General features: G+C 45.6%; 2 protein-coding genes across 10 annotated transcripts in view; both read left to right on the forward strand.

Moving 5' to 3' along the window:
- The window catches only part of Rora (RAR related orphan receptor A), a 736444-nt gene that overhangs the window by 690726 nt on the left and 29778 nt on the right, over positions 1-15940 (forward strand). For all 7 annotated transcript variants that reach the window (XM_050125243.1, XM_050125293.1, XM_050125251.1 and 4 more), the window contains one exon: positions 8394-8479. In XM_050125243.1, coding sequence (XP_049981200.1) covers positions 8394-8479 — 86 coding nt within the window. The remainder of the gene's footprint in view (positions 1-8393; positions 8480-15940) is intronic.
- The window catches only part of Anxa2 (annexin A2), a 248184-nt gene that overhangs the window by 81301 nt on the left and 150943 nt on the right, over positions 1-15940 (forward strand). The gene's annotated exons all lie outside the window — the stretch shown is intronic.

A 15940-nucleotide genomic window follows, 5' to 3' on the forward strand; every position in this document is an offset into this window, starting at 1 on the left:
TGCTCAGGGTTTAGTTGGTAACTAGGGAGTTACCAAAAGAGGTTAAGGAGTCGGTTACTTTAAATGTAGACGCTTTGCGTATGACTATGTAGATGAATTCTAGAGAAACTAAAAATCAAAGCCTTCCTGTTCTCTCCTCCATGGCGAGTGTGATTCCGTTCTCATTGGATAGAATGCCCCCATCTGGGGATGAGCAGGCTCATCTGGATTTGGCTTTTAGCAAAGACACAGATGCATCCGGGAACGGGAGTCAGTTTCTCGGGAAAGCTTAATCAGGTTGAGATGGAAACACTACAAGGGCTTAGTGTTCTGTCCTCATTGTCAGAGCTACCCGCGTCTTCACAGAAAACCACATGAGAAGCTGAGCCTGGCTTCCTTATTCTTCAGAGACTTCCTGCATACTCGACTAGCTCAGCTTTCTCCGAATTCATTCTAGGACATTCTGATCTACTGTTTTTGACCCCTTCTCCACCAAAATTGCGCACAAAATAATTGAAGTTTCAGGTGACCGATTGTACTTAGTTTTAACTATACTTTGCAATCTGTGTTGTTCGAGGTGTGTCTGTGTGTATCTGTCTGATATGTCTATCTGTGACTCTATGTATTTAATGAGTTTTTACAGATATGTCTTTAAGATTATTTTTAAAAAGCTGCTAAGCTTAGGGGAAACCTCAGTGAGGGTGATATTTTTAAGAAGTGGCTTCATGGATTGAGGCTGTAGGCCCATCGCAGACTGTGTACCTGGCATGTGTACCTGTGTTTGCTCCCCAGCACCACGCACACACACACACCCCTTCATAACAGGTGAAATGTAAGTCTTCAAGGACAAGGGCACAGGAAAATGCGGGTCTTTGTTTCTTTGTACTCAATGAGGGGTGGGTCTTTTAAGTCAATTAAATAAATTAATACTGAACCTCGGGATGTCTGAGGATTACATGAACATGCGCTCTGTTTACCAAGTGGGAGCCATGGCACCTATGATGTTCCCAAATGACTGGGCTAGCCCTGTTTAAATAGTGTGGCTCAATGACGTTGCTGTGACTTTTCCATCTGAAGGGCCTTTTTCTTTCAGGTGGAAACTGTCAGAGCAGTGCCCAAACCCATCAGCCCTCAAGAAATGAAGGGCTTGAAACATAACGTGTGTCTAGTTCACAGGTACAAATTACAGCACCGTGTACTTTGATTCTTTGTGGCGAGCCTGTTGTGGGCAGTGAGGGCATGGCGTCCCGGTCCTTGCCAACAGTGATATGCCAAGCTTCCCAAAGCTTCCTGTTTATATAGGTTTTTCATCTTCAAAGAGGGTTGAAGGCATTCATTTACCACCACAGCCTGGGAGGTAAGATGTATTCCCTTTTTATAGGTGGAGGAGGTATATATAGGTGTAAGTGACTTACCTGGGGCCACCCAGGGAGTCAGGTGTCGAGGACAGGTTGGCAGGGCTGGCACCACCTCTTCTTGGCTGGGTCAGGTTCTGGAGTTCTTTCCCCCTAGTGTCATCTGTCATTGAGAGCTGCAGACCACTAGTAACAGATCCACAATATCTAATAAACCAGAACAGAAAAGAGATACCACCTGGGTTATCTGTGTGTCCATCTTCTGCCTGCCTGCCTGTATGCGTGTATATGAAGCTCCAGGATATTTAAACATGAAGGAGATTTCATGTGCCCCTCCCGAGGCTTTCCTTCCCCATCTGTAGAATGGGAATGCTAACAGTTGTCTCCTTTCGGGGGTGCTGTGCACATGGAAGTCAAAACAAGCTAATGAGGTCAAAAACTTTCAGAGCCGCACAGAGCTCTGTAACTCTCGGTTGTTATTCCTGCTGCCGGAAAATGACGATGGGGCTGCTTATGGACTGGGTATTGAGGGGTAGGACTTTCCTAATTAAGGGTCTAATTGTTTTGGTGATGTGTGGCAATGATTTCAGTACTGTCGCGAAAGAATCCAAAATCAAGGGAAGAAAAGCCTATCTTCTCGGGGGGAAAGTGAGCATTCTGAGTAGCATATATTTAGGAGACACAATGGCAAAACAAGTTGATTATGAGTTTTCTGAGAGTGCAGCTGGACCGTGACACATGCCAGGGGCCAGGGAACAGAGCCACACTGTATTCCAAGTCACAGGTCCAGGATGGGTCGGTCCTCCCAAGACAGGAGGGATAAAGTGGTTGCCACTGGGCTCCTGGCCTTCCCCTGTAGTACACTCAGGCTAAGCTCTTGCTAAGTTGGAACACTGTGGATGAGGGCACCACCCAAAGGGCTGATTGAACAATAAAAATGAGCTCATCTGAGCAGACCAATCAGAAGAGGCCTCCTCAGCAGGACTCAGGTCCAACTGGACCATGGACCTCTCCTTTCTCAGTTGTACTCCCCAGGCAAGGCAACCTGCACAACCAATTTTGGAGGTCCTGAAACCAGAGGGACGAAGACTGCAGAAAGCTGAAGTTTCCAAAGGCATTGCAGGCAACAAGGTGAAGACTCAGAGGCTATGGGCCAGGCAGCCTGGACACACAGGCCCAGCTACTGTGGACTGCCATGTGGGAGGCTGCAGGAGCCTCTAACACCCCAGCAGCTTTCAACTGGGGATAAAATAAAGTGACTAAGCCACAAAGGGCTCGGCCATTTGACTGAAAATAAAATCAAACGCCTTAGGGTTTTTCTTTTTAATCTTTATTGGTTTTTCTGCTTAGAGAAGTAATACATGCTGGTTGTAAAAAAAAATCCAAATATTAGAGAAATATGCAACAGAGCAAGGAAAATGTCCTCCACGTGCTCGACCTTCCAGGAAGAAAAACCACCTCGACAGATTTGTGCAAATCAGAGTTCCTTTTCCAAGCAGATCTTTGCCAACTTTTTTCTTAGGCAACACCAGCAAAATTGATTGACATCCACATGTGTGACAGATGTAGTCTCATAGCTGTCCCCGTGGTTTGGCCCCTAACCACTTTCCCGGTAAGCCAAAAGTCACCCAAACACATAGTCCAATTCCAGATAGTATGGGAGCTAAGGGGATGGATGACCCAGCCCTCACATGCACGAGACCCTGAGTTCCGTCACCAGCACCAGGTTAAAAAAAAAAAAAAAAAAAAAAAAAAAAAAAACAAGGTGTGACAGCAAGATGGAGAGTGAGGATGCCTGGGCTTAAGGTCTAGCCATATTGTTAAGTTCCAGGTTCAGGTTCAGCAAAAACCCTGATCTCAAAAAACTGAAGTAGAGAGCCACGGAGGAAGACACCCAACATGACCCTGTAGCCTCCACATGCACATGCGTACCTGTGTGCGTGTGCCCACACAAACACAAAGTGTGGTGAGCAAATAAACTACAGTGAGAAATGATTGGCATGAGCTGGGTCAGTATGCGGCGCTCAATTCTTTGTTCAGAGGACCAATAGAAAAACCACCAACATCCCACGACTGTTGGAGCTACACACTGTTGCTGCAGCTAAGGGCCGGTGTGGGAGTGCCGCTGTGGCAGGCAGCAACCATTGCCCCTCCCCATCCTCGGAAAATAAGCAGCTTTTCTCTATCCCCAATTCGCAAAGAGCTTAGACGCCAGAGGAAAGAATTTCATTCCACTCTACGGCAGGACTCCTTATCGGCAATAACAACAGCCAGTAGTTATCAAATGTGAAGTCTGAGAGCCAAGCAGTGTGTGCCTGAAGAGGACGCATGTGTAAATGACCACGTGGACACAGCTCAGAGAGGCTGCCGTTCATACGCTATACCAGTGAATCTTCAGCTAGGAAGCTGAGACCGGAGGGGTTAACTAATTTGCCTAGGCTTAAGAATTGGTAAATCTGAAGTCAGTCACTGGAAGGCCAAACATTCTACCTGGAATTCTGCAAAATGGAGACAGTAGCCCAAATTGTGAATGATATTTTCAGCTGTGGGCTAGGCAGATAATTCTCAGGAAGTGCTACTGACATGGTTTCCTATAGCAGGTGAGTTTAGCCAGATCACTGAGAAGGTGTCACCTGGTCTTCCATTCATTGTGTACCAAGTTCGGACAGTTTATCTTGGTGGGGCGGTATGATGATAAATTGTATGACTTTGTGTGTCTAGGCACAAATGTTGCATGACACACAGATGGTCAGAGGACAACTTGCAGGAGTCAGTTCTCTCTTTACCATGTGGCTCCTAGGGGCTGAACTGATGTCATCATATTTGGTGTCAAAGGACTTGATCTCTGAGCCACCTTGCAGGCTCCAGAGTCATGTTTGCTGTTAAGCAGTCTTTTCGCCCATAGGAGGAACTGATGATGGCTACTTCCCCTGTAGATTGAAAATTAAAAGCAAACTATGTGTATATATAAAATACATATATACATGCATGTGTATATTATATATGCATATGTATTATATGTGTGTTATATATGCATGTGTGTGCATTATATATACATATATATTTCATGCTAAGTGACCACCACAGTGCTAACTGACCCACCCAGCTCAAGGATCATGTGATCAGTTGGCTTCCTACTGTCACTTGTCAGCTCTAGAAATCTGCCTCTGCAAGTGTCAGAGGGCACAAGAGCAAATTATTCAGGCAATAGGGCTGGGGGGGGGGGGGAAGTGCATTTCAGTGAGACGTTTTCATAGCAAGATTGTTCATTGGGAGGCTCATCTGGAACCACACGGCCACGTCTGGCTCCCAGTGGCCTACTGCTTGATGTCGCTGGCCGGGGGAAATGCATATGTGCTCCAGGTCAGTCTGTGGACTTGTGATTGTCAACCGTGGTGGTGTCTGACAGCGGCCATGCTTTGGGATGCTGTTCATGTGTGGAGTAGATGAAGGAGCTAAGACACATCCTTTGTGTGGGAAGAGTATCATTTGGAGAAGACAGTGCTTCCATGAAAAAGCTGAAGGAATTCTTATCCTTCCTGTTGACGTAAAAACTTAAGTTGGTGAGAGTCAGCCGCCATCCTTTTGAAATACCTGGGTGGCACCGGCTATGATTTTCTTCTCCTTGATTCCTTTGAGCCTGTCAATTGAGAGTAAACCGGGCTGGGGCTTCCACATGATGGGGCGATTGAATGGGGACATGGGTAAGTGCCGTGTTCTCAGTTGCAAATGTTTGCTGTGGGAATGTCAACACATGTGACTGGATAACATTCAGAGGCCGTGCGGTAGGAGCGGGTGTATTTTCATCACTCCCAAAGAGCACTCGGGGCTGAAATTATCTTCTGAGATAAGACAGCCATGCAGGGGTCAGCTAGCCGAGCAGTTTAATCTGACCAAACAAAATAGCTGAACCTTGCTCTGCAGAGACCCATCCAGCCCCCACCTGTGAAATTCCTGGAGAAGCTTGTTCTAATTCTGGTTCTGTAGCCCACATTGCCCACTGGGGCTAAGCACACCATGATGGAACAAAGGTCTAGCGGAATGGCCCCATCTTGGAAAGAAAAGAGAGTCTACGTGAGCCCATTCATTCTTAGCTTTGTGGCCTCTGTGTAGCCTCTGTGTAAACTTGTGCAATCAACTTGGGTTTGGATTGCCTTGAGAGCTGAAAGACCTGAACTTATGCAAGACTGAAGGCCAAGGATGCCAAAGCCTGACGCAGCAATACCAGCCACCTGAGTCTGTGCTGCCATTAGTTTCTGCCCGTCCCCAGCCAGGCCACGAGCCGTTCCTAGGTGATGGTGTTAAGGCAGAAATGATACTTCTGGGCACTCTTACATACAGGGTGGTCTGGGGGTATGCTCGTGGTAAGTTAAAGCATTGCTGTAGCCCGTTATAAGCATTCTGTGTACCCTCGGAAGTCCTGCTTTCAGTTTTAATCCTGGTCCACCCCAGAGCAGAGCAGCAGCTGCCATGTCCCTACTTGATCAGGTAGGGCTACCTAGTTTCCCTAGAGAGCCTGCCCAGGGCCCTCGGATTCTCAGAGAGAGCCAACAGACAGACTGAAGATGGTTTTGTTGTTTTGCTTCTGTGTGAGTACACATGTGTATACATGCACACGAAGGTCAGAAGTTTGTGACATGTGTCTTTCTTAACCACTTTCTACCTTATTTCTATAGGGAGGCATGGCCTTTCATGGAACCCAGTAGTCACCACTTCAGCTGGTCTTGACAGCCAGCTTGCTCTGGGGACTCTCCTGTCTCTGCCTCCTAAGCACTGGCATTACAGCCTGGCTGCCATGCCCCCCAAGCGTGTAAGGTGGGTGCTGGAGATCTGAACTCCAGTCCTCTGCTTGCTTGCAAGGTAGATGTTCTACCCGCTGAACCCCTGTGTCCTGAAGACGATTCTCCAAAGGCCCAGACTGAAAAATGAGTGAGGGGGCTCGCTTTGCCTCAAGCGGTTCTGGTGCTGATTGACCTTGGGGTGGCGGGTGGGGGTAGCGAGGTCTGCTCGTGTCATTTCAGTGATAGTTTGAAGTGGAGCAGGGGCAGAAGGTGGCTCCTGGTTGGGTGTCTTTATTTCACAGATAGGTCACCCACCCATTAAACAGAACTTGAGTAGTGTCACGTAATTATTCTCTTCCTCCCAGGTCAGGGTAGAAGCAGCCAGTTCTCCTGGTAGACTAGCTCATGCGTGTGGGAAACCCCAGCTTGGAACTGAGGGCGGACAGCACCTTTTCCATGCCTTTCTCTCCGAAAAGCACTGAGCATAACTCTGCCTGGTGCTGCAGACTGCCTTCCCCTTGACTTCAGTGAGGATTTTGAAAGGAACGCTCAATACGGGGCCTTCTGCTATCTCTCTTGAGAATGTCAAACAAGGCAAGGTTGGAAATGGGGTTTTTATTAGTACAGCTCTAAACATCCTAAGTTGCAGAAGCACCATTATGAGGCAGTAGGCCTCCAGCTGATTTTGACCAGTCGCTAAATGTGGTTAGGAGAGATGCCTCAGTGGTTAGGAGTGCTTGCTGCTCTTTCAAAAGTGCCCGAGGTGGTGGGTTCCTATCGCCTGTGACAACTCCCCCTCTAGGGAGCCTGATGCCCTCTTCTGGCCTCTGTAGGCACAGCTGCAAACCTTGGATGAACAAGCCTGGGGTGCGGTGCTGAAAAAAAATACCCTCCTTCTAGAATAGCTGAAGCCGCCAGCACACGTGCGTTCATCTTCTTGGAAGGGGGTGGCAGACGGCATAGCTTACGATGGGTTTTAATCCAGGAACCTCATGGATTTGGATATGGCATTCCATCTGATTGCAAAGTCAGTGGTTACAGAAAATATCCCTGGATATGACATTTCAGTAGAAGAAAGTAGGCCGTGTGTGTGTGTGTGTGTGTGTTGCGTACATCATGCAGCAGAGTTACTGGATGGGACCATTGCTCTGTGGAAGGCACAAAGCTACCTAGCCAAATACCTGCATAAATGAAATTGACTGGGGCACTTGCTATTCTGCCTGCATGTGTGACTTGGCAGAGACTGCTGTGGTGATATCCAGTGGTGAAAACTGTGGGGTGTAAAGGTTTCATAATGGAACATTCTAGGTCATCATCATCATTGCGGATCAGCCTTTGTCTCCATGATTCCACATACAAATCCTATTTAAGAGATGAGTTAAATATGGATTTTTTTTTGCCCATGTATTCTATTCTATATATTTCGGTTCTCAATTCTGCTTTCTCTGACTCGACTGTAAATACAGTGTGTTTATTTCGAGATGAATAGATGCCTAACCAAGACTTAGAACTTTGGTGTCATTTCTTAATTATTTGGCTTCTCAGAGGCAAGCAGCTTTAAATAATCAATTGCATAGGAATACATGCATGCTGCGCCAAAAAAAAATCAATTTCCATCATAAAAAAATTCAGAAGCAACTTCTCCTGTTTGGCAAAATTCATCATTATTAAATTCAGGCAGGATATTAACTTTATGGCTGAAAGGTTGGGCTGTACAAAGATGAACTAATTTGGAACACATGGCAACTACATTAATTCTCTGAAAGGATGAATGAGGAGCCCTTCCTATCATACGTAACTTATTAATATTTTGAATTGAATCATTTTCCTAAGTAGACCTGACTTTTTGGGGATGTATTTTTCTCTACAAGTCAAGAGCCACATGCTCAGCCAAGACAGATTTATGACCTTTTAAAAATAATGATGGAAAATGAGACAGGGCGGGAGGGGACACAGTTTAGTATCTGCTTTGCTCTGAGACCTAAACTGCGAACTCTCCGGTTCTGGAAGCCTTTGAAATGCTGATTCCAGTCTTCTTGTGGGCTCTTAAACACCTTCTCAAATGACCCATTTTAATAACCCGAAAGCTATTATATAACGAGCAGCCATAATTTAGTCCAGGGCTCTAGGGGGACCCTCACAGTTCAGCAATGAATAGTTAATGCAGGATAATGTTTAGTAGGTTATTAGTTTTCACTATACAAATGCTGATCGGGGAACGCTTTTATAAGGTGTTTAAAAGAAAATGTAATTAACTGGTTGCATGCTTCTGTTGCAGCTCAAATTGAAATTATTCCATGCAAGATCTGTGGAGACAAATCATCAGGAATCCATTATGGTGTCATTACGTGTGAAGGGTGCAAGGTAAGCTGTTTTAATTGTTGTTGTTGTTTCTATTCGTGTTACGGGGCATCTTGGTCATTTCTATTTTTTACTTCCAGTCTGCCTAAAAATTCAACTCCCTGAGCTTCTGAGTGATGATGACAGGGTGGGGTCAGTACCGCCATGTCCAGTTATAATTACTGCAGTTACACCTGCTTCAGCCTGTCAGGACAGAGAGCATCTGGGGCTGGGGGGACGGCTCCGTTGGTCATAGCCTTATATGTGCAGGAAGGAGGACCTGAATTCAAATCCCTGCTGCCTCTGGGAGAAATCCAAGAATGGCCACTCGGACCTGTTTTCCCCAGTTTTCTGGGGCAGAGATCCCAGAAGCTGACTGGCCAGCTAGCCTAGCTCAACAGTGATGTCCAGGTTCAGTGTGAGACCCTGTCTCAAGGGAATAAGGCAGGGGCTACAGAAGAGGGCACTGACATCCTGTTCTGGCCTTCGTTGGTGCAGGTTTATGCACGGAGACACGAGATCTCTGGTTGCCCTGTCACTGGGTTTAGGCGGAAATTATTTCGATTAAGTTTCACATGGATGTGACTGAGTCTTTCTGTTGGTATCCAGGTCTTAGTACACCTGGCCAAATTATTTGCCCACATTGTTTGGGACACGTCTGAACCTTTGATCAACTCAGCTTCATCCACGGAGTAGCCATGACACTTGCCCTGCCTACCTGTTAGGATTATTCCAAGAATAAGAGGTGCTTTTAAATAAAAACCTGATATTATTGCTACAGTGACCATTTGTATGATGTGACCATGGGGCCAGGGACACAGAACAGGCTTACTATAAGAATGCAAGATGGGGGTGCTTAGTCCCCAAATGTATTCAAATTTCCATTGATTGAGATTGAAATTCTTCTTTGTGTATGGCAAGAGTTTGGAGACAGGGTTGAAGCAGCACAAATGATGCACACGGCCTAGGAGACAGCTACAGCCAGACCCAATTAGCCCTTAGGCTTTTTAAGATTGAAGGGTTAAAACAAAAATCTGTTTTTCTTTCTTTGGTTTGTATTCATTTAGTGCAAACAAGAATGCATTGTTGTCATAAGGTAGAAAATCACCTGCAGCCGTATGTAATGGCTGTGGGATTTGGGGGAGACTAGCCTCATAATTTTTAAATTTCTTCCTCTCGTTGTTAATCATAATATTGTTCGCTGATTTACATATATAGACCGCAGGTTAGTGAAGATGGATTTTTTTTTTTTAGAATTATTACACGGTCTTATTTGGGAAGTGGCGTGCAGGTGTCATGGCATGCATGTGGGGGTCAGAGGACGACTTGCAGCAGTCTGCTCTTTCGACCATGTGGGTCCTAGGAACTCAGGTCATCACTATTGGTGGCAAGTCCCTCTACCCGCCATGCCACCTCCCTGGTCCAAAGTTTGGGACTCTTGCACCTCACCAAATCCCTTTGTCCTTTAAAAAGTCACCCACCTTTGAGAAGTGGGGAACTTGTTACTGGAGGGGAATTTTGAATTATTCATCTGTGTGGTAAAGGCCTCATGGGTTTATTAAAAAAAATATTTCCTTAATCTGGCCTCTCTGAAGTAAATTCTTGTAAAAATAAAATACTTGGGGCTGGAGAAAAGGCTTAGTGGGTAGCACCATTTGCTTTGCAAGTATGATTACCTAGCATCTATGTTAAAAAAAAAAAAAAAAAGATGCATGTGGCTGTGTACTGCAACCCTAGTATTGTTGGGGCAGAAGCAGGCAGATCCTGAGAGCTCACTGACCAGCCACTCTCCCTGAGACAGTGAGCCTCAAGTTCAGTGTGGGGTCTCTGTTTCAGGCAATAAGAGAAACAGAGGAAGACCCCCCCCAAAGTCCTCCTCTGGCCTCTGCATGTCATACACACACACACACACAAGAAAGATGAAATGCTAACCTAGCTATGCAAACAACCTGTGACCACTGCCAACTTCAGTCTCTGTGTCCCCAAAGCTATGACCTTGGTAGAGGCACCAGGGCCACTCCCATCCCTACCATATCTCTCATCCCTACAGCACCTCCAAGCCCTACAGTGTTTGCTCTGTCCTGGTCCTCTGTAGATCTGACTTTCATTTATGGCATATCACCCAGGTGTTTAGACCACCTAGGTCTTTCCATTCTGCCCAAGAAGCTCAACACTATCTCTGAGTCTGTCCGCTGTGCCCCTGTGGTTCTATGTGTTGAACTGATATGCAGTATCTGGAAATATGAAATTCAGGGGTGGGGTAGGGGTGACTTGTGTGCTATGCCTTAGCAATTTGAAAGGCTCACTAACAACCAACTATTCAGTGAAGCTGAATTGACAGAGTGCCCATGCATTTTCATATGCAAGCAGTTAAGATCCTATGGTTGTCTAAAATCCCTTCCAAATCCTGTTCATGCGGTACCTCCATGCTGAAATGGCTTTCCGCCGTTGGTTTCTGATCCTCTACTGCACAGTGAAGGCCACTAAACCACTGACATGTGATTTATCTGTGTTGGGCAGTACACTGTGGAGGGATACAGTAACTGTTCTACATTGTAATTTCTGACTGTAGCAATGTTACGGTGCAATGTACTCTAGTTACAGTGAAGTCAAGGGACTTCTGCCATTGTCATCCATTATCAAATGTTAACCAGGTGGAGGTGATCCCACTGTGGCCAATCATAAATAATTTTCTTTCTGGCAGTATAATTAGACCTATGAGGGAAAACCACATTACATAGCAAATAGGTATGTAATGAGGAGGGGGCCAGTGTATAATATACACACATATAAATCCTAACTTGTATACATTTACATCAGAATGTATTCACCAAATCTGATTCATTTATCTGCAATGACTTATAGCTAAGATGGTGTCCTATGTGAAACTTCCTCTCCCAGCCAGCAACAGGGAATTCACAATCATCTCCTCATATACGCCTTCTCCTAAAATGTCCATAGGAAGGTTTTTAAAGAAATTAGAGTGCGTAACAGGTACTCTTCTCCCCTCTGAGGTAATTGTCAAAGTATGTGGACCTTAGTGTGTGCCTGGCTGGAAAGAAACTTGATGAGTGTTCCCTTTAGGCCCAAATACTACTTCTTCCTGAGTTCTATTTGCTGTTGTTACTAGACTGTAAAAAGTCACTATGACCCCTGAGCTGGTTCTGTCTAGTTTTTAACATTAATGTTTTCATACTCAATATTTTCATTTCTAATGCTTTTAAATGCCTCGTCCTGGATTAGAGCTCAGTCTTTTACAATGAAAGTTAGATCTGGGGAAGGAAGGTGTTACTCGCCCTTCAGCCATCAAAGTTTTCCATTCTGTCATGTATAGATGATGAGGTGGATGGAGTACTTCCAGTTCTGCCTTCAGCACCCCAAAAACAAGTGACCTGCTAACTGGGTCTCAGTAGCTACTGCCCCTCCTCAGCTCACAAACATGCTGGGTTCTAGGCAGCGTGGTAGGTAGAATCCTCCCTGCCCTAGTGCCAGATTTCTGAAAGGTTCTCCTAGGGATGCTGAGTGCCTTTCCTGGGATTGGATCTGAGGATGTTGGAGCTCAGGTACTAGCATGGGACACGTGAGGTGAGATCAGCTTCAAGTCAGAGCTCATTGGCACATACGGTTCCATGAGGAGGCGGGCCATCATCTATGGAAGAAAGTTACCCTGGGAAGTGTTGCCTGGGCAACTAAGTGATACAAATGAGACTGCTTGTTCTCATCTAAAGAACCTGAGTCTCAAGCCAGGAAGTGGTGGCGATGCCTTTAATTGCAGCACGCGGGAGGCAGAGGCAGGCTGAGTTCGATCCACCTTTCTTGGTGTCTTCCTCTCCCTAACTTCAATCTGTGGATGATCTTTCTCTACCCCAAGTAAAACTGACAATCCTGCTTCTCCACTCTCCACCCACACGCATCCTCACCCCTCTGAACATTCCCGAAAGAAAGCTCCCAGGATAAACAAAATTGCGATATAGGGCATCTTTTTACATAGAGGACTTGGCTCTTCCCAGCCCCAGAAATAAAGCAAAAAGCAGACACGGTACCCACTTGCAAAGTCTCCTGAATTTCCAGTTCTTAGCTGAATTTCAAAATGCAATGCTTTGGGCAGGCATAAGGAGCACTCACGATAACTCAGAGTCATGAATAAATCCTGGTTGTCAAAAAGCAAATGTGTAGCCATTCCAAAGCGTCTGCCATTAGAATTCCGCAAGGCAGCTGTCAGTTGTTTTCTTGTAATTAAACAGCCAATGAGCAGCTAATTAAGACATATGTGTACACAGAAGTGGAAGTGGGTATGTTAATGAACTGTAGGAATCAATTCATTACGTGAAAATTGTCAAAAGACCAAACATCAGATCAGTATTGCAGCCTGTGCTTCATGGAGAAGCAGCCCCCAAGTAGGAGGGGATGCCCCCACCCCAAGACTCCTAAGTATCTGCCCACCAGACCTACAGAGTTCAGTGTCCACTCAGCCCACATACTTGGGCCAAACCATTAATAACCCTGATATTTCAAAGATTTTTGTGAGGTAGATCTAGCAAACTAGTTTCCCCGCCTACATAGAAATGCCGCCTTCAATTGAGACCCTGTATCAGCCTTGCTTTGATCATCATCAGTACCTTTTACTACAGATCTGAGAAGCAGGGAGGAGCCTTACTTTTTTAAATCTACCCCCGTATTTCTGTGACCTGAGGCTGGGGAGATGTCTCCATCAGTGAAGTGCTTGCTGTACAAGGTTGATCCCCAGTAACACACAGCTGTACGCCTAGCAGAGGCAGATGGGAGAATCCCTGAGGCTAACCTAGCCTAACTGGTGAGCCCTGGGGCCCAGTGACAAATCCCTGCCTCAGAGAGAGGGAGGGAAGAAGAGAGGAGAGACACCGCTCCTGAAGATTGATACCCAAGGTTCACCTTTGGCACACCCACCACAAAAACAAGCCTGTGACCTTTGGAATAAGATGCATCCAGAATCAGGAATCCAAACCCTGCACCTCCTGACATCTGCTTGCTGTGAGGTCTTGCATGTAGCTCAGTCTCTCTGAAATTTAAACCTGTTCATAAAACTGATATGAAAATTGCTACTTCACAACCAGTTGAGGAAGTGCCCTGCACAGTACCTAGAAGCATGCTCAGAAGATGACTGTTACTGGGGCCCCCCTCCCCACTCCCATCCTGTCATGCATTCAACAAGTATCTGAGTTAGCTATTTTGAACAAAGAAGGTAGTCGAGACAGAAATAACACAACTAGAAAGTCAGAGCAGAAATATGCCTGGGATGGGCTTCTCAGAGAAGGTCCCAGAGAAAGTGGAAAAAAAAAAGTGTTCAGGCAATGGCAGGGACACAGGTCATTGGGGAACTAGAACAGTTGTTTAGCTTGGTCTATGTGTGGCTTTGGGAAGAGCATTGAGTCTGGGAGAGAGATGCCTGGATGGGTGGCCATGACCTAGTTATCCTGAGGGTGAAGAACTGGGGGGCTGATAGGCAGGGAGGACCCCGAGACTATCCTCAGGTATGGATGGAGGAATAAGACAGGAAACAAGAAAGTGTAGAGTTTCAGTGTGAATTTGGGTTGATAACTTCATCACCATATACGACTGAGAAAGTGGGAAAACAGACACGTCTTGGAGCTTCACATCTTTGTCAGTGGAGATGTGAGCAACTTCTGAATCATTTAATAACTTTCAAAGTCTGGACGAATACTTCCTCTTTTCTGTGCTATCCCCAGTTCCATGGCCACAGTTCTGACACACTCTCGTGTTCGATCTCCACTGAGGTGACTTTGTGTAAGACCTTTTCAGTCCAGAGAGCCACCGGAAGCAGTAGCAGTCTGCCAAGCTCGCCAGTTTAATGCTGTAAATGCTCCACCAAGAGGCCATGGCAAGCACCCAGTGTACAGCCCTGCTGGAGAGTCAGGAAGAAATAACCAGTACTCCAGAAACTTCGACTGTTGCCACCCTTCTGATATGCTCGCGGCAGATATGCTAATAATTGTTTCTTAGTGACGGTTAGGTTTAATAACTGGATTGAGTGAATTTCCTGACATACAGCATTTAGCTCTTGAATCCGGGTATGAGCCTTCTGAACCCCATGGCCCCAGGAAGTATAGGAAAGACTCCCACCCAATGGTCAAGTTCAGTATACATAACCATATTGTTTTCTGAAAAGTGTCGGGGAATAGATACACCCAAAGAATAAGCAAGCAAGTATCATCAGTAAAACTCAAAAATGCACTTTAAATACAAGGTGACATGGGCTGGAGAGACGGCTCAACAGATTAGAGCACTTACTGCTCTCAGAGAACCAGATAGAGTTCCCAGCACCTGTGCCAAGTGGCTCAGAACTCCCTGTAAACTCCAGTTTTAGGGGATCCAATGTCCTCTTCTGGCCTCCAATATATTACATTCAAGTGTACAATCCACACCAGGAACATACATATACATAATTTCTTTGTTTTTTTGAGATTATAATATACATCATTTCCCAGTCCCTTTCCTCACTCCAGACCACACCCATATATCCTTCCTTATTCTTTCAAATTCATGGCCTCTTTTATCACTGTTCACATTCACACACTTCTAAAATAAAGCCCCTGCTCAGTCTGTATAATGTTACTTATATGTATGTGTTCCATTTGGTATTGGATAACCAATTGTGCTCATCCCTGGGGAAGACTTTTTCTCAGGCTCTCAGCGTTCTTTGGTTGCCTGTAATCCTTTGTGTAGAGCTGGAGCCGCTTGGGCTCTCTACTGTCCGGGTTAGCGTGTCCTATTGCTGTCGTCCTTCAGCCCATGTTTAGGTAGCCATGTTGGTAGGACTAACTTTATGGGTATAACTATTTCATATTGCTCAAACTCGTGAGTTTATGTGAATTGTATCCCTAAAGGTAAAAGATTTATGATGCTCTGTCAAAACCCTCATGGCTGATCCCATCATACCACCTCTTGAGGGCTATAGTGCCTGATAATCTTTCAACTTCCTTCCTGCATGGAAGGCCTATTGGTTTTATTTTGAAGGGCTGCATGGCAGCACTGTAGCCACTAGGTGGTGGTAGTGTGTCACAATCCAGTGTTGTGTGAAGATGTATTGTTGTGATTGGTTTAATAAAGAGCTGAACAACCAATAGATAGGCAGGAGGTATAGGCGGGACTTCTGGGCAGAGACAGGAAGATAGAGATGAATCTAGGTGCACAAAAGACGTGAGGAGAGAGGAGATGCAGAGGAAGCAGGATGGGCAGTATGCAACAGAACACAGATTAATAGAAATGGGTTCATTTAAATTATAAGAGCCAGTTAAAAACAAGCTTTCATAATTAATAAGTCTCCGTGCCACTACTTGTGAACTGGTCACCCAAAGGAATACCCAACTATAACCCAAACATCTCCTACCTGAGGGATATCATGGTGATTTAACTCAAGCCCATGACATCGAGAATGGAACTTCTCTGTGCTCTGACATAGTTCTTGGTACTAGTTAAATTGCACAA

The sequence above is a fragment of the Alexandromys fortis genome, unplaced genomic scaffold (assembly GCF_014885135.2).
Source record: "Alexandromys fortis isolate MF-2015 unplaced genomic scaffold, M_Fortis_MF-2015_v1.1 scaffold_22, whole genome shotgun sequence".
Classification (NCBI taxonomy): domain Eukaryota; kingdom Metazoa; phylum Chordata; class Mammalia; order Rodentia; family Cricetidae; genus Alexandromys; species Alexandromys fortis.